Genomic DNA, 26,116 nt, shown 5'->3' on the forward strand with positions numbered 1-26,116 from the left:
ATGTCAACAAAAAAGTATATATTTTGGGAGATACTTCTTATGGTAGTTGTTGTGTTGATGAAATAGCTGCTCAACATATTAATGCAGATAGTATAATACATTTTGGTCATGCTTGTTTAAATCCTACTACTCGTTTACCTGTATTCCATGTGTTACCCAAACAAGAAATTGATATAATAGAAATTACTAATAAATTTAGATTAAATTTTATTGATCAGTTTGAAAGAATTTTATTTTTTTATGATATTGCTTATGCACATAAAATTGGTAAGTTTTTGAAATATTGATAATTTTTAATCTATCATAAAATGTCATTTATTATACTTGATTATTTCTTATTATAATAAATACGTTTCTGTTTCAGAAAGTATATATAAAATATTAAATCCTATTTATAAGAATTTAGTCTTTACTTCATTAAACTGTAGCTCTAATGTGGAGTTTACAGATAATAAAGATAATTCATCTACAATAATTTTAGGTAGATGTTTTAAATTTGATGAAGAATATAAATTAGAAGATTATGTAGCATTTTTCTTGGGAAATGATGGAAGGACATTTATTACATTAGCAATGACAATTTCAGCAAAAAAATGGTACTATTTTGACAATAATATTATTGAATATGAAATGTTAAATACTTCATGGTTAAAAAGAAGAAGATTTGTAGTTGAAAAATTAAAAGATGCCAAAATTGTTGCTATAGTTGTAGCTACTTTAGGCATTAAAGATTATCTTAAAATAATAACAATGGTTAAAGATATTTTAAAAGAAAAAAAAAAAAAATCTTACATTTTAAGTGTTGGTAAAATAAATCCAGCAAAACTTGCTAATTTTCCTGAGGTATAATAAATTTTACTTGAAATATTAGCTATACTATTAACATTCTCAACAACTCATAATATTATTATATCTTTACAGATTGATGCATTTGTTGCAATAACATGTCCTGAAAATGAAATATTTGATTCTAGAGAATTTTTAAAACCAATATTAATGCCTTATGAAGTAGAATTAGCATTTAATATTTCAAGAGAATATTATACACAATATTGTATGGATTTTAGACAAATACTTCCTGGAGGAATTAATTATATTGATTTTAAAACATCAACTGATTCAGATATTTCTTTAATTACGGGAAATCTTAGAAACTATGATGAAAGTGCTTCATATATAAATAAGATGAATGCTTTAGTAATTAATAATACATCAGGTATTATATCAATAAATAAAAATAAAATTTTTTAAATATTATTAATTTATATTTTATAAATAATATTATATTATATTGTTATTATTTTATTTAATTATTTTAATTGATTTAGATATTGTTGCAATTGGAAAAGCAGGAGCAGAATTTTTAAATAATAGATCATGGAAAGGAGTTGAACAAAGGTTAGGCAAAGATGTAGTACATGCAGCAGAAATTGGTCGTTATGGTTTACCAAATTGTTATGAAAATGAACCTATTCTACAAAAAAAAAATGATGAATAGAAATAATAAATGTAATAGTTTTCATGCAATAATATAATTTTATTTAAAAAAGAAAATTTTATTTAATTTCTTTATATGATATCACAAATTAGATATACATATAATAGATTATTATTCAATGACATATATCTTATTTATGATCATGTACAATTATAAACAAGAAAAGCAAATAGTAAAAAAAAAAATAGAGATAGATTAAAAATTAAATCAGCATTATTTTTATATCACAAATGAATCATAAATACAATATATATATATATATATATAAAGAAAGCGGATAATAGAAGAAGAATAGAAAGATAATTATCATATTTATCCATTAACACTATCTGTAAATATAAAAAATATTTATCAAAAATCATGTTTCTAAAAGCAATTAAGAAATAAATAGTTTTCAATTTTTATTTTATCTTACTTTTAAAAAGATATCAATCTTTAATATTTAGTAAAAAAAACTGAAATATATTCATGTATTAAAAAATATATAATATTTATTATATTTATAAAATATATAATATTTAAAATATATAATTTCATTTATAAAAGTAAAGTTGATTTTTACGCATTATTTAAGAAAAAAATAATTATATTTTCCTTAAAATGTTATTATTTAATTCATTTTATCTGAAATATTTTTTATTAATATGAAAAAAGAATTAGACATTCCGGACATAAAATTATATGATATTCAATATATTCCTAAATTTTTTAAAATTAAAAAGATTGTCATAAAATATTCCATATTATAATATTATAAAAAAAACATTCAATACAATATTGTAAAAATAATTTTTATTACAATATATAAAAGATAAAAAATATATATAAAGATAGATATAAAATTAAAAAAACTATTGAAAAAACGATTCAAAATTCAAAAAAATGGCAATTACAATAAATAAATAGTAAATAATAATAAAAATAAAAATAATAAAATAGTAAATACAAATAAATATATAAAATTTCGATTTTTGGAAATATTAAAAAAATTCTATGTGTTATGTCTTGTATTAAATAAATATATTTTTTAAATATTTTGTAAATATATTTTTCTAATATAAAGTCAAAAATTTACAATTTATTGAAAAAGTTTATTTATATTCTCCTAAAATCGAAATTTTAACAGATTCAAAAGTTGTATTAGAAGAATATAATTTGACAAAAAATTATATGAAATTGTTTTTCAAATTTAGAAACAAAAATTTTTATCCAATTTTGATTTTATATTAGATTTGTTTAGAAGTAGCTACTTCAGCTAATAAAATTGCTTAGGACACAAAATATATTTTATTTATTGTATGGACAATTTATCTCGTTTATTTTTGACAATATTAAAAAATATTAAAAAATGTTTTATTATTTGCCATTTTTTTCATCATTTTATTTAATTCTATAATTATGAATAAAAATATAATATACATGATGAATAAAATAAACATATAAAATATATATATTTATGACATAAAAAGAGATAGATTAGACTTAAGATATTTAATCAATATATTAGATAAAAAAGATAATAAAATAAATCAAATATCGAAACCTAAAATATAAATTTTGTGAAATTTATAGATATATATTTATAGATTTATATAAATATATAAAAAAAAAGAGAGAAAAAAAATAGAACAATAGAGATTGTAAAATTTGTGCAATCAATGCTAACTGTAAAAAATATGAAAATATATGGAAATATAGACAAGAAGAATAAATAAGAAAAGAATAACAAAACAATATAAGTATTTTAAATAATAAATTTTATTAAATACTAAATAAGATAGGATAAAAATTAAGGTTCAGCGCCATCTCTTAAATTCCTTTAGAAAAATGCTAAAATCATTTTTTTCAAAGTATTTAAGAAATAGCATTAATATAATTCTTATTTTCTCTTTATCTTTTTCTTTTTTTCTAACTCAATTATTTGTTTTTCTATATAAGTTTCATTTGTGGTACTTTAGAGATGATGCTAATTTCTGAATTTTTATTATATTTCTAATTTTTTATTATTTACTCTTATTTACTCTTACTTATTCTTTGTAAAATTTACGCGCTTAATATTAATTTATCAATATAAAATAAATTGTAAAATGCGCATTTTTAAACATTTATAATTTTGATGTAATGATTTGCTAACATTAATTTCATTCATTTATTCATTAAATATTATCAAATAATACAAAAAAATAGTAATTTCAAAACGAAGTTAAGTTTCTTATTACATTTTTTATTAAATTTTTTTTAACACTTCTTTCATATTTTTCTAATATTTTTTCTTAATTTATTTTTTAAATATGATTTTTAAAACTTAAATATGATTCTTTTTTATTGAAACAATATGAAAAATATTATCATGTTCAATATATGACGTAAGTACATACCGAGATATCGAATTGACTGGCATTGTGATGTTTTATATAATCAGTGGAATGTATATTTAAGTAAAAGAAAATAATTTAAATATGAATTTTTATTCGATTAAAAATAAACTCTTATGTAAAAATTATATAATTTATATTACATTTTTCATATTGAGTATGTGGATTATAAAATCATGTGCACAAGAAAATTCTAACCTTAAATATGAAAATGTCACATTAGATGATAAAAATATATTAAAAGATTCTATGTCAACAAATTTGAGTACCGATATGTTAATAGAACATACATTAAACAATTCTAATAACAATAATTTAAAATTAAATATTACTCCAAACATAGTAAATATAACTCAAAATGTATTTACAACTACAGTTCGATCAGATCATGACTTTAATAATCAAACAACAGAAAAAATTAATATATTGCCTACGAATATTACTAATAATAAAAATGGAAATAATATATTAGATTTCACAATTCCATCACAAAGTTCAGACGTTAATAATATAACTAATATAAGTACAACAACAATTATACCAGCAGAACCAATATTACCTGATAAGGGATCTGCAGAAGAAGAACATAATAGTTCTATGTCTATATTTTTTGTTCTTTGTGTTTTAGCTTTAGGCATTTTACTTATACATCTTATGTTACAAACAAATTTTCAATATCTACCAGAGTCTGTAGTAATTGTTTTCTTAGGAGGAGCTATTGGTATGATTATAAATCTTATGTCAAATCAAAATATAGCTAATTGGAGAAAAGAAGAAGCCTTTTCTCCTACTGCATTCTTCCTTGTACTTCTTCCACCTATCATATTTGAATCAGGATATAATTTGCACAAAGGAAATTTTTTTCAAAATATTGGTAGTATTTTAGTTTTTGCTATATTTGGTACAGCAATATCTGCATTTGTTATTGGAGCTGGAATTTATTTGTTGGGATTAGCTCAGGTAGCATATAAACTTAGTTTTGTTGAAAGTTTTGCATTTGGATCATTGATATCAGCAGTAGATCCGGTTGCTACTGTAGCTATATTTCATGCCTTAGAAGTAGATCCAGTATTAAACATGTTAGTTTTTGGTGAATCCATTTTAAATGATGCTATTTCTATTGTATTAACTACATCTGTATTGGAATCCAATAATGCAACAACTACCAGTGAGGCTATTATACTTGGCTTAAACAGATTTTGTCTTATGTTTTTTGCCTCTGCTGGGATTGGAGTTGTTTTTGCTCTTATAAGTGCATTACTACTTAAACATGTGGATCTCAGAAAAAATCCTTCCCTTGAGTTTGGACTTATGTTAGTATTTACTTATGCTCCGTATGTTCTGGCAGAAGGCATACAATTATCTGGTATGAATATAAATTTCAAATTCAATATATTTTAATATAATAAAATAAGTATATAATTTAAATATAAAATTATTTCAGGTATTATGGCAATTTTATTTAATGGAATTGTAATGTCACATTACACACATTTTAATTTATCAACTGTTACTCAAATTACAATGCAACAAACTATGAGAACTTTAGCATTTATTGCTGAAACTTGTGTATTTGCTTATCTAGGATTAGCTTTATTTAGTTTTAGACACAGGGTAAAATAATATAAAACTTTTAATTTCTATAATATATTTTTATAATATTTTACAAATATTTAATTGTTAATTATAGGTTGAACCAGCATTAATTATATGGTCTATAATTCTATGTTTAATTGGTAGAGCTGCAAATATTTTTCCTTTAGCCTTTCTTGTAAATCGTTTTCGGGAACATCAGATTACTAGAAAAATGATGTTCATAATGTGGTTTAGTGGATTACGTGGTGCTATTTCTTATGCTTTGTCATTACATTTGGATTTTAGTGATGAAACACGACATGTGATTATAACTACTACATTAATTATTGTATTATTTACAACATTAATATTTGGTGGTTCCACTATGCCATTATTAAAATTTTTAAGAGCAGAAAAGAAACAAAAGAACAATAGTAGAAGAAAAAGGAAAGATAAAGAAGTTTCATTAAGTAAAACTAGAGAATGGGTATATCTCATACATATATACATACATATGAAAAAATATTTATATATATATATATATATTGTCTATTATATATATATATATATTTTTCTTTTTTGTTTTTTTTAGGGACAAACAATAGATTCTGAACATTTATCAGAATTAACAGAAGAGGAGATTGAAGTATCTTTTCTTCAATCTCGAATTCGTGGTTTTGCAAGATGGGATTTAAAATTTTTTATTCCATTTTTCACAAGAAGATTTACTCAACAAGAATTGAAAGATTGTAAATCTCAAATGACAGATTTAACAAATCAATGGTATCAAGCTATTCGAATTAGTCCAATGGAATCTGATGATGAAGTAACAAATGCATCAACAGCACAGCTAAACATAAATTTATCAGTGGAAAATCAAAATCAAATACATGGAAAACAAAGTAAAAGACGTCCAAGTCACGGGTCTATATTAAGTATATAATTTATTTTATGTGATGTGCTAAATGTGCTATCATTGCTCTGCTTATATTATAAATATTTAAACTTTTATTGATAATAATATTCACTATAATTTAACAAAAATATTTTCTGTGATTATAGTTTTTATTTTTATTTGTATAATATTTCTAATGTATATTTTTAAATATGAATTATAATCTATCTTACTGATTTATATTGAAATGGAATATTTATATTATAATAATATTATTTTTATATTATTATATTAATTATTATTAATAATTAGTTTTTCAAAAGAAAATTGTTAGTAAAAATATTATTATTTATTAACAGTAAACAGTTTACAATTGTTATATAGTAACAAAAATTTAGTAAAGATCATAGCATTTAAACATTTGCTTTGCTATATCAAAGCTTATTGTTGGTGAGGGGTTGTATTTAATATACATTAAGATTTTTAAGTATTAATGAATTTAAAATTAATTTACAGAGAGGATGAAGATTGGTCTGATTAATTTTCAAATAAATTTAATATCAATTTAATATCATTAATGAATTATATAATAATAAATTTATTATTGAATATTTGATTTTTTGAATGAAAATATTATTATATACCAAAAATATTTTATCTATCAATTTATATTGTAAAAATTTATATTATTAGTATTAAATTTGTACATATCACATATATATACAAAATTCCAATTTTTTAATTTTATTAATATACAATTGATCACTTTTAAAAAAATTATCAACTATATTTTTAAAATTAAAATTATATATAAAATTACTATTTAATTTTATATATAATGAATAAGAATAATTATTTTTTATTTATATTCAATTAGAAATTGTATAATATAATCAAATAATACAATGTGAAGAAATACATGATTAAAAAATTAATGGTATTTAAATCTCTGCACAAAAAAAAAATTATGTATGTCTTAAAATAACTATGTTACATATCGTGTAAAATAAAAATTTATATAAAAGTATAAAAATATTTAACAAAAATATTTATTAGAAAATTTAAAATAAAATTAAATATGGATCATATGGATTATTGAAAGAATCTATAAATCTAAATTATTTAATCTAAAAAATAAATAAATAGAAATAAGTGATAAATTTTTTTTAAACTAATTAATTTTGTTATGAATCGTTTGTAATGTGTTTTTATTTACATATATATATATATACACAGAATGGAAACGAAAATTTTACATTTTTTCTAAAATCATAGAAATTTATATGAAATAGGAATTTACATGAAATATTTCAAGTGATATAAATTTTTTTATGTATATACTCTTATGGAAAGTATTTTTCACTGTAATTCTAATTTTGCAGAATAAAAAAAGATGAGATAAATGTTATTAGATCCAATATAGATATCTATACAAAAAAAGTTAATATCATTTCATTTAAAAAAAATTAAAATAAAATTTTTTTAATTTTTAATATTATGAAATTTATTTTCATAATATTTTACAACCCAAAATATTGGACTAATTTATAACTAGTCTGATTTACATATAAAAATTTCAAATCAATTGCAATAATTTTGGAAAAAAAACAATTTATAATGTTTTATTTGTCCTAGCCTGTATTATATCATAATACGATATTTATATATTTTTTTTTAAAGATTAAAATTTATAATAATCAATGTTCAAAATGACATAAAAATTTAATTTAAACTTATTAGTTTTTATGCATTTATTGACTAATTATTCATAAATATTCTATATATTATTAAAATATAAAATACGTATAAAATGATTAAATACTTTGTATATATAATGTTTAAAATATTTTATTTTAATTTGTATGATATAAAAGATATATTTTTAAATGAATATATTTTTACAATATTAGTTTTCTAAAAAAAAAATAAACAAAAAAATTTTTAATTTTTCATATAATAAAAATTTATTTAAAATATTTTATTTTGAATATTTCTTTTATATCATGCCAATTTAAATCATAATATATGAATGTATTATATTTTTTGTAGCATTTTTATTTATCTGATAAACTCAAGTATTATAATTTATAATTTTAATAATTAAGATTTTATATAAAATTAAATTATATTATATATGAATATAAATATATAGTTGTACAATAAAACATTAAAAAAAAATCCTTTTTTTTGATTTCAGAGGCTATGGAGCTAAAAAAAATAATACAGTTAATTTTATTTTAATGTGTATTTATTTTTAATATCATATACCGATTTCAGGGTACACGGGTTTGTTATCTTATTTTTCTGCGGCAGGGCACATAACGGAGGCAGCGTCTAAACATCAAATCCGTTTATTTGTTTGACTCGATATCTCTACTTTATTATATCTACGTTTTTATGCCTCATCTGATGATTGATTGACTGGAGCATAAGGCATTTGTTTTTAAAAATGATTTGCTACAATTTTTTAACATTCTCATCATAATTGATTTTTCACGGTATTTTCTTTTAAGTGTAATGTGATATGAATACGGATAAATGTATATAAAAAAAAAATAGTTTTGATTTTATGATACATCTTTTTTTTTTGTATTAATGCAAAAACATATTGAATATAGGAAATACCGTTGTATGATCAATGTATGAAATTTAAGTTCAATGTAAAATATTTTAAGTATGATTTAAATTTATAAGATGAACAAAATTTCTTTACAAAAAGCATGCTTTTGGTTTTTATTTCATTTACTTTTTTTATAAATTATTTCTATTTTTTATGATAATTTAAATTCTATTTAAATTATCTATTTTAATCAACCATTAATATAAGAATAGATATTGTTATCTTTTTCATTAATAATGAAGTATTGTCTAAAAGCATGGAGCATATTTGCCTCCTTTTTTTTTGCTAATGCTCCAGTCAGTTTAATTGTATAGATATTCTCTGTTCAAATATTATTCACGCATTAGATTATTATCCAATAAAATTCTAAAAAGAATTTTCACATATCATGAGCTTCTATATTTTTACCAATAATTATATTCTTATTAATGCTCAGTACAGTACATTTGTATATGTACAACATCGAGCAATCGACTAAGCATGCAGAGTTAAATAATTCTACAACGCTACGACCAATATGACTATATATCGATCCATAAAACAATATCATATCTCGATTCTATCCATTTATTACAGGAAATATTCCAAGGGATTATAATTTGACTAAGTTGTCATATATAATCCATTAGATCTCTCTCTTAGATTCTCAAGCATTTTTCTATACTTATCGCAATTTTTTTAATGTAGACGCTTCAGTCTAAAAATGTGTAAAATTCCCAATTACATTTCAATATTTACAACACGTGTTAGACACGCCACAATTTACATAATATAACTTGGTGTTCATTTGAAATCTGTTTTTTTAATTTTATTTTATCAAATTTTTCCATTCCTAATCGACATCTCTATTTGTCAATCCATAGTTTTGAACATTATAATATTACAAAAAATCACACATTATATTTTCCATTTACGCATTTTCCTGGTGTTGATATTGTTCATTCTTCCTTGGCGCATTAAATATTTTTATATTGTAGAATATAATTTCATTTCTTTTTTTATATTTGAAAAATTTTATTCGAATAATAAATTAATATTAAGATTTCTTGAAAATTCCAGTTCAGATAAATTTTAATAATAAAATGAGATTTTCTATCGAGCTTTGTCCACTCCATTTAATTGTTGCATGAAAATTTCAATCACTTATGTAATTAAATCTATCAACTGAAATATAAATCTCTGTAAAAGTTTCAAGTTTGGGTCCCTGTATAAACAAGCTTCTTTGGCTTTGTTTAATTCTTCATTGATTTTTCTTTTTCTGTAGTTAAAATGATTGTTCTATAATATTGAAAAAGAATATGTGCAACGAGCTTTCATGTTTTAATATATGTATGAATACATTATTTGCACAAATTTGGAGGTATATATATGAAGGAAAAGAAAAGGAAAGGAAAGGAAAGGAAAGGAAAGGAAAGGAAAGGAAAGGAAAGGAAAGGAAAGAAAAGGAAAGGAAAGAAGGGAAGTTCTCGTACATCGTTCATTGTACATTAAGCTATACACATTTTTTTAATGTTGATGTTTGTTAATTTCATTCTAACTAGCGCCAAAGCAGCGAATCACACCTACGTAAATTGTCATTCCATTTATTCTATGTATATATATATATATATATATATATATATATATATATATTTCGGTATGTATATTTGTAATGTGCGGCTATACGATGAAATCGCATGTCTTCGAAATCTAAACTTTTACCAAAAAAGCCGATCATTTATTTTGTCATATGACTACTGTATGATTTAAGTTATTATTCATTTTTAAAAATGTTCTTCATTTGTTAATATTATCATATTTTATATTTTCTTGCTAAAGCGAAAATTATCATTAACGATACATAAACACATGATGATCGAATTATCGAACATCAACTATAAAAATAATCAAGAGAAAATTCGAAATATATTTCGGAAAAAACATTTATTTTACTAATTCCTCGCATCCTTTTTGCATTTTTTCTGGATTTCACTGGCCACGTTCCGTAACATAATATGAATGTATATTTAATTATGACAACTTCGGTTACGTACTGTACAAATTCAATAGGATTGCCATCATCAGTCCCAAGATAGATTATAATTACGGTGGGATCACATGATTACATGAGGATAGTTATGTATCTATGATAATTTTAAATAAAAGTTTTGAATTTCATCAATCAGATAGAAGAAGCATTTTCATTAAGAATATGCACAGAAAACAAAAAATAAAATCAAACAAATCAAATCTTATCATGATCTTAATTATCAACTATCTCTTTTAAATATTGTAAAAGTCAATATTAACAATTCAGTATTTTTTTCTTTATCGTAGTACGTATAAATTTTAATTTTTATTAAATATGGAAATGAATTATAAATGTATTAAAATGACTAAAGTAGTCTCTTTGTAAGACTCATTGATTTACAAACTCTTAACGAAAATAAACATAACTAATTTTAAATGACCTACTTTAAGTAACTATTTTCCTCTTTTATCCAGAATAAACATATTCTCATCTAATGTAACACAATTAATAATAAAAGCTTTTTTTATATGCATTTCCATCAGTTTCGTTCAAAATATTTTTTAATCAATCATATTATTTTTGATAAAATGATATTAAATTGGCAGATACAGCGAAACTGAACATTTGTCTGGAAGCATAAATAGAATTCAACGATACAAAATATATTTGTAATGTTGAATAGTCAGTAATCGTACTGTTTCGCTTTTTTCGTTATAAAATAGAAGACAATTTATCGGCAGAGAGCTTAATAATCAGTCAATAGCTCGAAGTAAAGAAGGTCGCGCAGAACTTAACACCGTATTTCTTTTATCATGATTATTTTATGAAATATTACCGAAATGTCAGTCATGATGTAGAAACTACTCTCTTTTTTATAATTGTACAATATATATATGATATATGCTTCTAGCAATATAAAGAAATATGTAATAAATTAAATGAAAGAAAACATATACCACAATTATTGAATGTCTCAGTTATTGTTCGAAATCCGACAGTGTATATGATTTTACCAAAATTCCATGACTTATTTTTTTTTATATTATTTTTGTATTACTCATATATTATAAATAATATATATATATTATAATATATATATATATATATGATTATTATGAATTTATTACAAATTCAAATTTTAGAATTTCTTCATTGTAATTGAATAAAGTATGCACTGTCTTATTCCGAATCATACCAATTGTTTACCAAGAATCTGGCGACCAACTCTTAATTATACTAATATTATATATTTATGTATTTCTGCATTCATTGAATTTGTACAAAGATTCAATTGCTTAAACACACGTTCCGGCGTATGTGTTATGAGTATTATTTAATCAAGATAGTAATAGTAATGATTATTAAACTTTCTTGAACACTAATTAAGCACGAGGAGAGATCACAGAGAAAAAAACTTGCTATCAATAAATTTCGAATAATCAATTTAATGCAAAAAAATATTTTAATGAAAATTTTAATATTCATTATAGCATAACAATGGGCCTGCCCTTTCCTAAAGTACATTATGAGTAGGTCCCATGACTCTTGGGATATTTGATAAATTAAATGACAAGTAATATAAAGGATAATATAACGATGACCATGTAAAATAATAAAGTACTACGAAATTTTAATTTAAGATAGCATCACTAAATGAAAAACATGTTTTAACAAATTTATAAATACACAAATAGGCAGCCATCGTCGAGAGTGTTACAATTAGAAGCATATTCAACTACTGCAAATATTGGAATTTGGTGGAATGTAGCAAGTTCTTTCTTTTCCAATTGTTTTGGTATTAGATAACTCCTATTTACTGTATAAAATTAATCACAATAATAGACGTAAATGATAATCATAAAATTATTAACAGATAAAAAAGATAAAAAACAATTCTAAATTATAATTTATAAGATACATTTTTAATAATTTTGCATCCTATAATATTAAATATTATAATATATTATAATATTATTATAAAATAATATTATACATATATATATAATATTTTATATTGAATAATTTTTACTGTGCGTTTTTAGTGATAATACATTCATTACGCAAAAATAAAACAATATATATAAGATGAAAGAACCTGGCCATTGCTGATCATTATCTCTTGTTACACTCTCGACATATAATTACGTCAGGATGATAGAAATATAGAGTTGAAGAATTTAAAGATAAAACGATAAAAAACATGATCACTTTTTAATTTGCAGCCATGGATGCTTCAGGCACTCTGCTGCTGTAGCTCGCGTACTCGGGTCAAACTCGAGCATCGGAGTTAGGAACTCTTCAAACTCGCGCGCTTCTCTTGGTGACCAATCATATTTTTCTGTAAGCACCTCGTACAGTCCCCAAGGTTTTAATCCAGTAATTCGTTTCAATTCACCTTTCTTGTTGAAATACATTTTTGAGTTTTTGCCAGAAAGAGCAATATGTCTTGGTATTTCTCCAAGCAATTCAATAATGTGTGCTAAATGATCTTCATCTCTATAATAAAAAACAAAATATATTTTACATTATATTACAAATGTGAACAAACTTTTTGAATGATTACAAAAAATAGTACTTTACCTGCAATAATAATTACCACTATGTGGCTCAAAAAGATAATCACCAGTTGCTAATTCAAACGCCATGCAGGCAGTGGACCATATATCTGCAGATGTATCATATCCAGATCCTAATAACACTTCTAATGATCTGTATTGACGAGTTTGAATATCATCTGTAAATTTTTTATGGACCCAACATGCATTACCAAGATCTGCTATTTTCACTTCAACATCACATTCTACTAGGGCAGGATCTAAAGGAGCTACACATGCTCTTTTTAATTGTTTACTTTCAGGTGGATGTAAATTACGACCTATAGAAAAAATTAAATATAAAATTAATATAATTATTTATATATACCAAAATTACTTTCTAAAAATTACCTTCACTACATTCATCTGTATCTTCATGATCAGGTGAATGTATCGTTTCACCACAATTCTTTTCTACATCGCATGAATTTGCATTTTCCATCTTTTCTGATTGTTGAGATATTTGATTTTCTATTTTTTCTTCAACCGTTAAACTATCTACACCATTTATATGCAATGAAGGTGCAGATGGTTCTGAAATGTCAGGTGAACCTTTACTTTCGGTATTATCATCTATACTTTCTGTGTTTATGTCTTGATCTGGACTATTTGTTTCTAATTCTCCATTTGCTCTTGTGCTATTTGCAAGTTTATCTTGCTCTTCAAGTTCTTCTATTTGTTCCATTTGTTTCTTTAATAGTTCATTTTGACGTTTTGCTTTCTTCTTAAGTTTTTTTTTCTTATTTTTTGACATTTTAGAATTAGGAGTGGGTTCTTGGAATTCTTTTGGTGCAGTTGAAATCAAAGATACTGGCAATTTCATTCCAAGTGAATGTAATTCTGTTGCTTCACAAGCTAATTTCCTTATATAAGCTTCATCAACACAAACAAGAACATTTTCAGGTTTAATATCTGTATGAATAATTTTACCTATAAAGAAAAACATAAAAATGTTTTGTTAATAATTAATTTTTGTGATAATAATATTAAATGTTTCAAATTAATGTAAAATTAAAATTTATTAACACAAATATTATCTAATAGAATAATATTAATCAAATATGTTTTTCAATATAAAAATCTTACATTTATTATGTAAATAATCAAGACCTTCAAGAACCTGTCTAATGATACGTTTAACATTATTTCTTGGAATTCCTCTATAGTTAGATTTGATGATCAATTTAAGAAGATTATGCCCAAGAACTTCAAATACCATACAAACATGCAAACCATTAATGCCACTAATCTTGAAGTCATTGAGTAACTGGACGGTTTTATTACGCTTAGGATCACTAGGATCTGTATCACGTACATCTTTTAATAATTTAATTTCATCCAATGCAGTTTCAGTAAAATGAGATGCAGATTTGACCACTTTAAGTGCTACAAATCGTTTATCCTACAGAACATATTTTAAAACATAATATTTATAAATTTATTTTAAAAAATACATATTTTCTTCTTAATCAAATATATACCTGTAAATCCCAACAAAGCCAAACTGTTGAAAAATGACCCCATCCAAGCTTACGAGTTACATGATAGCGATTTAAGAATAAATCTCCTATTTTAACAGGATGATATCCTCCTTTGCAATAATCACTGCTATCTTCTTGTTCTTCATCTTCACTACTGTATACTTCATCACCATCTTCCATTGTTTCATTACTTGAGCTATGACATGGTTCCAATCTGTAAGTTTTAGTTAGGAAAAGGTAGGGAGCAAACACGAATTAGAAAATAAAAGACTATAAACTGTTTTCAAAAATTTTCATGGGATTAACAAAAACAAACAATTTATAAATTCTATTATTTCATAATAAAATACATTTTTAAAAAATATAGATATTATTTTTCACTGAAATATTCCATAACAAAACTGATCATTTTGCAATATAAAAGAAACTCGATGAGATTTTCAATACGAACATGTATTATATTAAAAAAATTTATATAATTCGTAAATGAGAAACTGTCAACGAGAAAAATATCAATATAATAAAATAAAATGACAATGATATTTGAATACCTGTTTCCATTATCACTGGAATATGGTCTTTGTGCAGAAGCATCCTGATAGAAACTCGATCCTTGTCCTTGTTGAGTAGTCGATGCCTTTGAACATTGAGCTCCTGATGTTTCTGATTCATCTTGAATATTTGCTTTTCCTTTTCGTTTGCTTGGCTTGTGCCTTTTTTTTTTGGCCTGAATCGCTAGGACCCGCCTGTTCACGTCTGTCTTTGCACTCATACCGTTCCGTGCGCCTCGATTCGTCGGGCCGCTTTTCTCTTTCTTCACACTTCCCACACTTCCGTTTTCACTTCCTTTTGTAATTTTTTCCTATATGTTTTAATGGAGGCACTTACACCCGTTACCGTCTCCCCGGGTTTACGAACGATATAATACAGTTTATTATCGTTTCATTTCTGCGCTATGCCGCGCACTTCGCTCGGCGGTTGTTTGAGTATGGCCGCCCCCGCCGTCACCGTGTCCTCGTCTCTCGTTTCGAATAAAGCAGGTGTCGTTCTACAGGTCGTCAATATTATATTTATCAATGCACTTCCACGTTCTATTCAAAATGCCTGTTACATCGGCAATACACTCGCACTAAAATTTTTCTTCTTTGATTTAATCGCGACTTCGTACTTCTGCCTTCGTTAATAATTAGTACTCAATAGTTCCTTTTCTATGCCGTGGTAGCAGACGAGGCTAAAATTCGCTTAGCTTTAAATAATTATTTTATAGTTTCAAATGCTTTTGATAAAATTTTTTTCTTAAAGTCTCTATATTATTCTTTAATGAAATAGAATATTTTATACTTAACTTAAGCTTCTTATGAAAGAACATCAAATACATTTTAATAATCAATTGCAGCACAACCAATCGGAAAAGTGTATGTTATCTAATTAATTATATAATGTAACAAATACAAATAATGTACAAAAATGATTTATTGGAAATATTATCTATGTTATCTATATTTAAATTAATTGTTTAATGTTTATTTAAAAATGATTTTATCAATATTTTTAATTTATTCATTATAATCAACTATTTTTTATATTTTATATAAAAAATTATTGTTATATAAAAAAATATTATTTCTATATATAAAAGAAAATAAATCTTTTAATAACAACCATGAATAATAAAATTTAAACAAGAAATATTTCGTAATAATCATATGATAACTAAGCAATTTGTTAGAAGATGGCAATACTATATACATGACTCATTATATCTAAAAGTTTCATCAACTATATATGACATATTTTTGGTTATAACCAAAAAATATTTTTGTGGGTGACGTTTGATCTTAGAATCTTTTTAGATTATTCAACGCATGATTTGATTGTTACTTGATATTTATATGTTTTACATACTATATTAAAAAAATATTAATAAAATGGATACGATATTTCATGAAAAGGTAAATAATAATATGCGTGAGTATTTAATGATTTTTTAAATATAAATTATTTCAATGGAAAAGTTTGTTACAGCAAGAAGGATTTTTATGCGCACAACATTGTTTAAATGCACTTTTACAAGGTCCATATTATAATGCTGTAGATCTTGCTAGTTTAGGTCATCAAATGGATGAAGAAGAAAGGATAAGAATGGCAGAATCTGGTGTTGACAGTGAAGATTATAAACTTTTTCTAGAGGTGAATCTGTGCATTGTAACTATTTTTATATCATTTATAATGTATTGCAGAATATAAAAATAAGATTTTAAATATTTTATTATATACATTCATTTATTTTATTTGAAATATTAATTATTGTACTAATATCGTTATATGTGGTAAAGGGCATTAATTATTTTGCTTAGCAACCATCAGGAAACATGGATGACAGTGGCTACTTCTCAGTTCAAGTAATTAGTAGTGCATTAAAAGTTTGGGGATTAGAGTTAATTCCATATAATAGTACAGAATCTGCAGCTATAATGGCACAGAATGATCCTTTGTATGTTATTCAATTTTTTTCATTTAAACAATTTTTATTTGAATTTGAAATATTCATAAAATATATTTATATTATATTAAAATTAAATAATAAAATTGAAAAATGAATACATCATATAATAAAAAAAAATAAAATTATATTATGTATAAATCATCATGTATTAAAATATGGTTATATTTTATAATATATATAATTTTTAGACAGATGAAAGCATATATTTGCAATTACAAAGGTCATTGGTTTACTATAAGAAAGATTGGAAAGCAATGGTTTAATTTAAATTCAGTATTAAGTGGACCAGAACTTATCTCGGATACTTATCTTTCTATGTATTTAGCTCAGTTATTACAAGAAGGTAAAATCTTAGTAAAATATAATAAAAAACAAAATTATAGATACAATTTATATTTTTATAGGTTATTCTATTTTTATTGTTATTGGTGCACTTCCACAATGTCCTGCAGATGATATTCTTATGAAAAATCCAATAGAACCTATGTCAAAAGGACAAACGTCATTAAAAACAAAAACAAAAGGTTATTATCTCAATATTAAATAAAACTTTAAATATAATTTTTTTTCTCTTCATTGAAGATTTTATTGTAATCATATATTTTTCCTAACAAAATAAGACTGTTTGATTTTACAGGTATAAGTAATAATGTAATATCAAATACATTTACCAGAGCATTATCTAATAAAGAAAAAATATCGACAAGTAAACTACAAGAGAAGATAATTCCCATAAAAATTGAAAAAAATGACGAAGAAGATGATGAAAATGCAGAATTACAAAGGGCACTTCAATTAAGTTTTGAAGAGAATAAAAGAAATGATGTAGATAAATATCTTAAATTAAGTTTAGATTTTCATGATTACAATAAAAAAACATGTGGGACTGATGATGTAGATGAGGATGATGATTTAAGAAGAGCTCTTCAATTAAGTTTAGAATGTGCTACGGCTCCATCAACACCAGAATCTGAAGACTTACATTGGCATCAATTAAATCACTTTGGTACATATTCAAGGACGTCAAATGGAGAAACTTCACAAAAATTGAATATTTAATAATATGTGCAAGAATATTTTTAATATTATTATTAAAATAAATTTTATTTGTAAATTATAAATAATTAGTTACTTTGTGTGTAGTATGAATAAGTATTTCAAAAATAAATGTATAAATAAAAGATCTGTACATGTTATAAATTTTAAAGTACATTATTAGTTTATTTTATCAATCTTAGAACTTGTTATTAAAAGATTATTTATATTTATATCTTAATTAAATACTAAAAATTTTGTTTTTTGGTATTTTTGGTACTTTTAGCAAAATATTAAAATTGACAGTTTTTTGAACACACTTTAATATCATTGGTTTAAATTTTTCCGGAACATTACTCAAAAACGTTATGTTAAGAACACACTTTTATTTTTATGTGTATTCTATTTCTATAATCAAATAAATATTTATTTTTTGTCAAATTTATTAACTTTTAAATATAAATTTATGATTTTTTACATTTATAATAGGACATGCAAATAATTGTTTTTGCGGCAATATTACCAGATGGCTATGAACCCAAATTTTTAACTGTAGTCACTCTGTAGTTGCTCCTGTTTTGTATGTGAATACTGAATGTTGACATTCAACATGGCGGCATGTCGTCAGTGCTGTGCTGTGTCGTGGTGAGTTTTATAAATCTTTTTAAAGCTATTTGATTACGAGCTTTACAATGAAACATTCATAATGATTATAATTATTTCTTTCTTGACAGTTATATTCATATTTTATAAGTATAGAAAATTTCAGTAAATCTTTATGATATGTAAAGAAACGAGTGACCTCATAAAAAATTAGAATCTCGTAACTGGCGAGCATGTACAATATTTCGGATTTTTGTTTAACTATATCTTGTAAAAGTTATTATTATTTTAAATTCAAAATTACTTTTATGATGTTTCGTTAAGCAAAATATATGTTTATTTACTTTTAGAGAAATTTATAATACTTATATTGTTAGATATATTTCAAACATTTTCATGTAGGTATCCAACTATTACATTCCATTTACAGCAAAATTCGAAAATAATGATTTGAATAACAAATTGATGATAAAGATGTTTTTATTATTTGTATAATATTAATAAGTGAAACTTTGAATATAAATAAAATTTCAAGAAATAAATAAAAAACATTGAAAGAACTGTACCAGTTGGAGCATAAAAAGTCAATGTCAAACTAGTAGTCAATTATTGTCAATATCTTATTTATCTTATGTATAACCATAAATAGGATACAATAAATATATTATAGATTTCTATATATAATTGTATATTATTATAATGTGAAAAGAAAAATATATAATAACCTATATATACAAGAAATATTTTTTTCATCTCTCTTAAAAACTTATTTTTTTAGTTTATTCAAAATAGAATTTTTATTTTCAATGCATCCATAATAACATCTATAATATAATAGAATTATATTAATAAAAGTTTATAAAAATTAGTAAATTAGTATGATAAAATATTTTTTTCAATATAAAATATAAATCATAATTAAAATTTATAAATTTTGATATGTGTATATATGTAAGTCTATAAATATATAAGATATAAAATGCATAATATCTTATTTAAAATGTAAACTTTAATTTACATTTAAATTTTAACATTTTAATATTTACATTTAAACAATATTATTTGTTTTTTTATTTTAGTAAAATATTTTATTTAAATATAATCATATAATTAACTATTATTATTATAGATATATTTTAAATAAAATAATGAAAAAATGAAATATTTATTTATGATATCATTATTATTAAACTCTTTTTCTTATAGTAAAGCTCATAATCTTATTAAAATATATTATTATTTCTTTAATGTTTAATTATATTAATATGACAAAATATTTTTTATTTCAGCTTGTGTAATTGTTAGTTTAGGACACTTTTGAAACCAAGGCTCACTGTAAATTCCATAATTAAATGCTGAAGAAAGAAACGCTAACATAGAAATATTGGAACAACACAATCACACTCAGCACGCATTGAAGACATCTGAGGATTTCAAGTCAACATTTATCTTTTAAATCTCCTATGTTTTTTGATTTACTCCTTTTATAAAGGATGACTGCTGTTTAAAAGGAACACAGTTATTCTAGTGTACGCTATATTGAGTAAATATCAAACAGTTGTTATAACACGTGCATACGTATGTGGAAAGTATCAATGGTCTATGATGTGCTAAGAATTTTGTACTTGTATTAATTCATAAATCAACATTAACTATATTGTTCATTTGTATATTGTGTACACAAGCTTTGTGAGAAAGAGTTAGGTGAGCTATAAAGTGACCGTGATTGTGATTGCGGCTGAGATTGTGCTGCTCTTGACTAATAAAACATTTGTATTTGTATTTGAAGAGTGCCAATTTTGCACAGAGTTGCCTGGGTACTCTTTTATAAATAATTTATGACAAACGTCAAAATATTTTCAAATCCTTCCTTCCACTTCTTGGTCACAAAGAAGCCTGCATTTCTGCAGCATTTTTAAGAGCCTCTCTTCCTCTGTATTAAGTTCTTGTAACATTATAATAGTGAACGAAGATATAAGGTACCAAGAACCATTCTGTGATATCTATGTTAACACTTAAATAATTGAAAAGACTAAAAATTTCTAAATATAAGTATATATATATATATATATATATATAAATATATATATATTGTGGTGAAACAGAAGTGAACATAAAAAAGAAATTAAGTAATTATTTCAAGAAAAGAGGAAAACTTATACGTAAAGATTACATTTAAAATTGTGCAAATTTGAGACAATGTCCAACAATCCTCAGTGGAAAACGTTCCAGCCGCCAATCATGAACTCTGACCCTGCAATACTTGATTACAAGTCTATGACTATACCAAGTCCTAAAGTTATAACAGGATCACATCAACCAACAACTAATATCTACAGAAATGGTACCAATTATAGTGGAGATCATTATATGATGGATTCACCTCCTGGAAATGGAAAAAACACAATACAATATGCTGGTTATCCCAACACTAAGATGTCACGTAATGAAGTTACCAGATTTCCTTTTGGAACATTTACAGGAATGGAAGGAAGCACTGGTTATACAGAAGAACCAACAACAAATAACTCCACTTATCAGGATCAATCTGAAAATCAAGGAACTCGAGAAACTGGAATAATTGAAAAATTATTGGTGAGAATTTTATTTTATTTTTAATATTCATTTTATATTATTTTTAATATTCATTTTATATATAAAATTGCAATTTTTATTTTTTTCTAGCATTCATATGGATTTATACAATGCTGTGAAAGACAAGCAAGATTGTTCTTTCATTTTAGCCAATTTAGTGGTAATATAGAACATTTAAAAATTGGAGATCCTGTTGAATTTGAAATGACTTATGATCGTCGGACAGGCAAACCTATTGCTAGTACTGTTAGTAAGATTGCTCCAGAGGTGGTTAGTATATCATTAATATATTTATATAAAATGCCAGAATAATGTAAAGTTGTATAACCAAAATATTCAAACATATAAAATATTAAAATATATAAAATTTTATAATGTAGGTGCTAAGTGAAGAAAGAGTTACTGGAAATGTAACAACAGAATTGCATACAAGTGGTGATACACAAGGTCGTATTAGTTATGAAAATCGTGGAGAATGTTTTTTTCTGCCATATACAAAAGATGATGTTGAAGGAAATGTTACTTTGCGTGCTGGTGATAAAGTGTCATTTCAAATTGCTACTAATCAACGGTGAATAATTTATTAAATAATTTATTTAAATATATTACTTATTTATTATTGCAATATATATATATATATATAAAATATTATATCAGGCAAAATTACTATAATACTACATTTTAATTACAGTGGAAATTTAGGTGCATGTCATGTAAGATTGGAAAATCCAGTACATCCAGTTCGCTATCGTGGAGTTGTATGCTCAATGAAAGAAAATTTCGGCTTCATTGAACGTGCTGACGTAGTTAAAGAGATTTTCTTTCACTTTAGCGAAGCTAAGTCTATGAAAGAAGAACTTAGACTGGGAGATGATGTTGAATTTATAATACAAACTCGAAATGTAAATATTTTTTTGTTTATATATTTTTATATATGAATAATTTTTAAACAACAATATTAATTCTTTGCATAAATTTAATTATTAATATAATTATGATTTATTAATTATTAATATAAATAATATATTAATTAATTATAATTATTAATTAATAAATTTAATTATTATTAATATTTTAAGGGAAAAGAAGTAGCTTGTAATATTACTAAGCTACCACCTGGGTCAATAGTCTTTGAAGAAGTTAGTAATAAAATAGTAACAGGACAAGTATTGAAACCTCTGGAAAGAGGTACTGCAGCTCGTCATCAAAATGATCCTTTACCTGGAAGAATTCGGTACAGAGATACAGAACATTCTTCAGATACAGTTGAAATTCCTTTTGGTGACAAGGATCAAAAAGGAGATTTTACTCTTAGGTTTCATACTTATAAATTATTTTTATTTATTTCTATTTTTCATTTATTTAATTATGACTTAATATGATTTTTAGACATGGGGACTGGGTCAAATTTCGTATTGCTACAGATACTAGAGATCAACTCAAGAGAGCTACTGAAATATTATTATTACCTGAATCTTTTAATGTATCCGGTGAAAAACGAGAACAAGGCATTATAGCTGCATTAAAAGATGGATTTGGTTTTATTCGTTGTGTAGATCGAGATACACGACTTTTCTTTCATTTTAACGAAGTTTTGGATGTTGATAGAGAAATTAGTGTAGGGGATGAAGTTGAATTCACAGTAATTCAAGTAAGAACAATGCATCTAGAATTTATTTTATTTTTTTTAAATATATTTTAATTAAATTTTTGTATTAGGATCCTTCTTCCTCATTTTCAAACAATCGACAAAGTGCAATTAGATTAAAGCACTTACCGGCTGGCACAGTTCAATTTGAAACAATTATAGAAAAAGATTTATTGGGTACTATAATTCAGGGTATAAATGGCGTTGTGCCTGGTCTAATTGGATACACAAAAGAAAATCAACAAAAAAGCGTTATTTTCTTTAATAAAGATTGTGATCCTAAGAATATCCCAAGACTTGGTGATAAGGTACATTAATATATATAATACATATGTGTATTATTATGATTTTATTAATACATTTTTTAAAAGTATTGGTATTTTAGGTTCAATTTAGTATCTGTCAAGTAAAACGAAATAAAGAACTTGTTGCTGTCGACATATCTCTAATGAACTCTTCCGGTGAAAAAACTCAAAATAGCAACAAAAAACTAAATGGACAAGTTTGTCAAGGTTTTATTGCTGCACTTAAAGATGGATTTGGTTTTATTGAAACTGTAAATCATGATAAAGAAATATTTTTTCACTTCAGGTGAGTAACTTAAATAATATGTTTGAGAATATTATATTTTGTATATCTTTTATGATAATATTTGTATTTTTTAGCAATTTTGAAGGGGATGTTAATGCTTTAGAAGTAGGAGCTGATATTGAATGTACGATCAGTTCTGGAAATGGTAGAGGTAATGGTGGTTGTGTAGCCGCGGATTACGTTAAATTGGTACCTCGTGGAAGCATTCCTAGGCCAACACCAGTTAGTGAAGTGCTTGATGGAACAGTTATTAGACCTTTACGAAGTGCAAATCCTGACCAGGCAGAGTATGCTGGCTTAATAAAAATAAATGCTACTAATGAAGATGAAGATACTCCGGAATATGAATTCAGAATTATGGGACTTGTCAATAAACGTGAGCTGTTACAAGCTGGTGATCCTGTACAATTACAGGTGGATTCAGCAGGTCATGCTTGTAATATCGTAGCAGTTAGAAAAAAAAGAAGAGCAACAGTTGATGCAGTAAAAGGCCCTTTTGGTTTTCTTGCATATGAAGTTGATGAGGGTAAGAAATTATTTTTCCACATGAGTGAAGTTCGAGATCATGCAATACTTCAACCAGGAGATCAGGTTGAATTCGTTTTAATTACGAATCAACGTACTGGTAAATCATCTGCATGCAATGTAACACGATTAAGGTGAATTTTCTATAATATTATATTTACATGTTTTATTATACTATTAATATCATTAATTTTCATATTTTTTTTATTGTATAGTGATGCCGTTCAACAACGACCTGAACGTTTAATCAGTCGATTGCGTACTACATCTTTGGAAGATACAGGTCCTAAATTAACTATAGTTAGGCAACCAAGAGGGCCAGATGGCACACGTGGATTTAGTCAAGAAAGATCACAGCATACTCCTGGTGCTATCCAAGAGTAATGTTGTATTGAAAGGATTATTGCTTATCCAAATTGTAATCTACATTACTTGTTTTTAGTCCATACACTTCGGTACCGAGATTATTATTATTATAAGCATCGTAAACATTTGCCAAATTGAGACTAATGTGACAACAATAATAACATTGATAATCGATTGGATCATGATCTTGTTGAGAAAAAAAATATAAACTAAAAAAACAACGAGTCATTTTATCATCTTATAAAATATGAAGATAATCAGGAAGGCAGTTTGTCTGAACTACTTCAATTTCTTTAAAAAATTTACTGATTTTTTTTTTTTTTGAACATGTAATAGACTTTTATATAATTATAAACAATGATTATGAAATATCATTAGAACTTCTAATTATTACACATTTTCTTTCCAATAAAAATTGTAAAAATATTTCATCATTCAAATAATTTAACATTGAACTGTTTGACAATCTGCCTGTTTGTAATGTTCAAAGATAATGTCCCGTCTATCTTTATAAAAATATACGTACATGTTGATAAAATCTTTATTTATATTATTTTATTTAGAATATTTGTTTTACCTGCAACATATATCGCAATCAATTGAAATAACATATAATAATAAAAAAAAATCAGTGTCATATGCACTACAGCATATATGATAACATTGATTGGCCATATAATCAAAAAAGAAGAAAACTGCATTCATATTATTTAAAATTTATGAATTTTATAGTCCAAGAAGCAGACATGTGTTCTACTATATAAATTATTGTAACATGTTACTCTGTTGAAAAAATGTCTATGAATTTGTAAAAAGTTACAACTGGCCAATTGTTTGTCCTAGATAATATATAACATATAAATATATATACATGTCGTTAAGTTCCTGATGCAGTCTCGTGTTAAAATATAAAATCAAATTAGTATTATGGATTCAGTCGATATATACAAGAGAATTATAAGAAGTACTTATGTGAAAAGTAAAAAAAAATTGCATTTTATAAGTTTTGCCATCAAAAACAACAAGCGAGGTACACGTGGCATTATAGAAAATAGATGAAAGAAGTAAAATAATGATGTGCATTAATGCAAGCACGATACAAACTAATGTTTGTTCGAAAATTTGTGGATCCAACACATCATGTGCATACATATTGTAAAATTATTAATGAATAAACAGTGAAAATATCAAAGATATT

The 26,116-nt window shown here is 24.3% G+C and overlaps 5 protein-coding genes across 10 annotated transcripts in view; 4 read left to right on the plus strand and 1 right to left on the minus strand.

The window, feature by feature from the left end:
• LOC107999240 (2-(3-amino-3-carboxypropyl)histidine synthase subunit 2) overlaps positions 1 to 1,554 on the plus strand; it is a 2,182-nt gene extending 628 nt beyond the window's left edge. The window contains exons 2-5 of the mRNA XM_017058935.3: positions 1 to 267; positions 365 to 843; positions 922 to 1,216; positions 1,329 to 1,554. The exon at positions 1 to 267 is cut by the window's left edge and continues 67 nt beyond it. Of these exons, the coding sequence (XP_016914424.1) occupies positions 1 to 267; positions 365 to 843; positions 922 to 1,216; positions 1,329 to 1,498 (1,211 nt within the window). The 3' untranslated portion in view covers positions 1,499 to 1,554. The remainder of the gene's footprint in view (positions 268 to 364; positions 844 to 921; positions 1,217 to 1,328) is intronic.
• A 1,689-nt stretch (positions 1,555 to 3,243) lies between these two features.
• Positions 3,244 to 9,222, plus strand: LOC107999453 (sodium/hydrogen exchanger 8). Of its 3 annotated transcripts, none has more exons than XM_062077222.1 (5): positions 3,244 to 5,239; positions 5,318 to 5,487; positions 5,564 to 5,935; positions 6,041 to 6,383; positions 8,541 to 9,222. In XM_062077222.1, exons 1-5 carry the CDS (start codon positions 3,958 to 3,960, stop codon positions 8,582 to 8,584), a joined length of 2,211 nt encoding a protein of 736 aa, XP_061933206.1. In that variant the 5' UTR covers positions 3,244 to 3,957; the 3' UTR covers positions 8,585 to 9,222. The 3 variants fall into 3 exon arrangements, with proteins under 3 accessions (XP_061933206.1, XP_061933205.1, XP_061933207.1); XM_062077221.1 differs by lacking the exon at positions 8,541 to 9,222 and adding an exon at positions 6,860 to 7,071; XM_062077223.1 differs by lacking the exon at positions 8,541 to 9,222 and adding an exon at positions 6,860 to 7,071 and having other exon boundaries at positions 6,041 to 6,372.
• Positions 9,223 to 12,399: 3,177 nt separating this feature from the next.
• LOC107999368 (SRSF protein kinase 3) lies at positions 12,400 to 16,253 on the minus strand. Of its 2 annotated transcripts, none has more exons than XM_017059142.3 (6): positions 15,601 to 16,253; positions 15,050 to 15,245; positions 14,655 to 14,970; positions 13,920 to 14,498; positions 13,555 to 13,849; positions 12,400 to 13,470 (listed from the first exon to the last, which is right to left on the minus strand). In XM_017059142.3, the coding sequence occupies exons 1-6, from the start codon at positions 15,819 to 15,821 to the stop codon at positions 13,179 to 13,181; spliced, it is 1,899 nt and encodes a 632-aa protein (XP_016914631.1). In that variant the 5' UTR covers positions 15,822 to 16,253; the 3' UTR covers positions 12,400 to 13,178. The 2 variants fall into 2 exon arrangements, with proteins under 2 accessions (XP_016914631.1, XP_016914630.1); XM_017059141.3 differs by having other exon boundaries at positions 15,050 to 15,263; positions 15,601 to 15,821.
• Positions 16,254 to 16,859: 606 nt separating this feature from the next.
• Positions 16,860 to 18,736, plus strand: LOC107999369 (ataxin-3). 3 transcript variants are annotated; one of them, XM_017059143.3, is made up of 6 exons: positions 16,860 to 17,001; positions 17,075 to 17,239; positions 17,407 to 17,543; positions 17,744 to 17,898; positions 17,960 to 18,079; positions 18,193 to 18,736. In XM_017059143.3, exons 1-6 carry the CDS (start codon positions 16,978 to 16,980, stop codon positions 18,612 to 18,614), a joined length of 1,023 nt encoding a protein of 340 aa, XP_016914632.1. In that variant the 5' UTR covers positions 16,860 to 16,977; the 3' UTR covers positions 18,615 to 18,736. The 3 variants fall into 3 exon arrangements, with proteins under 3 accessions (XP_016914632.1, XP_016914633.1, XP_016914634.1); XM_017059144.3 differs by having other exon boundaries at positions 16,861 to 17,001; positions 17,065 to 17,239; XM_017059145.3 differs by lacking the exon at positions 16,860 to 17,001 and having other exon boundaries at positions 17,099 to 17,239; positions 17,386 to 17,543.
• A 149-nt stretch (positions 18,737 to 18,885) lies between these two features.
• On the plus strand, positions 18,886 to 26,110 carry LOC107999421 (cold shock domain-containing protein E1). Its single transcript, XM_017059242.3, has 11 exons — positions 18,886 to 19,235; positions 20,483 to 21,788; positions 21,879 to 22,058; positions 22,169 to 22,359; positions 22,480 to 22,690; positions 22,868 to 23,103; positions 23,178 to 23,439; positions 23,508 to 23,744; positions 23,822 to 24,027; positions 24,102 to 24,686; positions 24,768 to 26,110. The coding sequence occupies exons 2-11, from the start codon at positions 21,393 to 21,395 to the stop codon at positions 24,934 to 24,936; spliced, it is 2,673 nt and encodes an 890-aa protein (XP_016914731.2). The 5' UTR covers positions 18,886 to 19,235; positions 20,483 to 21,392; the 3' UTR covers positions 24,937 to 26,110.
• The last annotated feature ends 6 nt before the right edge of the window (positions 26,111 to 26,116 follow it).

This window comes from Apis cerana, linkage group LG7 (genome assembly GCF_029169275.1).
Source record: "Apis cerana isolate GH-2021 linkage group LG7, AcerK_1.0, whole genome shotgun sequence".
In the NCBI taxonomy this organism is placed as follows: Eukaryota; Metazoa; Arthropoda; class Insecta; order Hymenoptera; family Apidae; genus Apis; species Apis cerana.

Bases quoted from the DNA above. Each gene is read 5' to 3' on its own strand.
- LOC107999368 (XM_017059141.3), bottom strand. From the start codon at position 15,821: ATGAGTGCAAAGACAGACGTGAACAGGCGGGTCCTAGCGATTCAGGCC. The intron at 15,264-15,600 runs GTATTCAAATAT...TAAAACTTACAG, and splicing joins TCCAGTGATAATGGAAACAG to ATTGGAACCATGTCATAGCT. The intron at 13,850-13,919 runs GTAATTTTTAGA...TTTTTTCTATAG, and splicing joins TACAGATGAATGTAGTGAAG to GTCGTAATTTACATCCACCT.
- LOC107999453 (XM_062077221.1), top strand. From the start codon at position 3,958: ATGAATTTTTATTCGATTAAAAATAAACTCTTATGTAAAAATTATATA. The intron at 5,488-5,563 runs GTAAAATAATAT...TGTTAATTATAG, and splicing joins TATTTAGTTTTAGACACAGG to GTTGAACCAGCATTAATTAT. The intron at 6,384-6,859 runs GTATATAATTTA...ATTAATTTACAG, and splicing joins AAGTCACGGGTCTATATTAA to AGAGGATGAAGATTGGTCTG.
- LOC107999421 (XM_017059242.3), top strand. From the start codon at position 21,393: ATGTCCAACAATCCTCAGTGGAAAACGTTCCAGCCGCCAATCATGAAC. The intron at 23,104-23,177 runs GTTTCATACTTA...TATGATTTTTAG, and splicing joins AAAGGAGATTTTACTCTTAG to ACATGGGGACTGGGTCAAAT. The intron at 23,440-23,507 runs GTAAGAACAATG...TTTTTGTATTAG, and splicing joins TTGAATTCACAGTAATTCAA to GATCCTTCTTCCTCATTTTC.
- LOC107999369 (XM_017059143.3), top strand. From the start codon at position 16,978: ATGGATACGATATTTCATGAAAAG. The intron at 17,240-17,406 runs GTGAATCTGTGC...TATTTTGCTTAG, and splicing joins ATTATAAACTTTTTCTAGAG to CAACCATCAGGAAACATGGA. The intron at 18,080-18,192 runs GTTATTATCTCA...TTGATTTTACAG, and splicing joins ATTAAAAACAAAAACAAAAG to GTATAAGTAATAATGTAATA.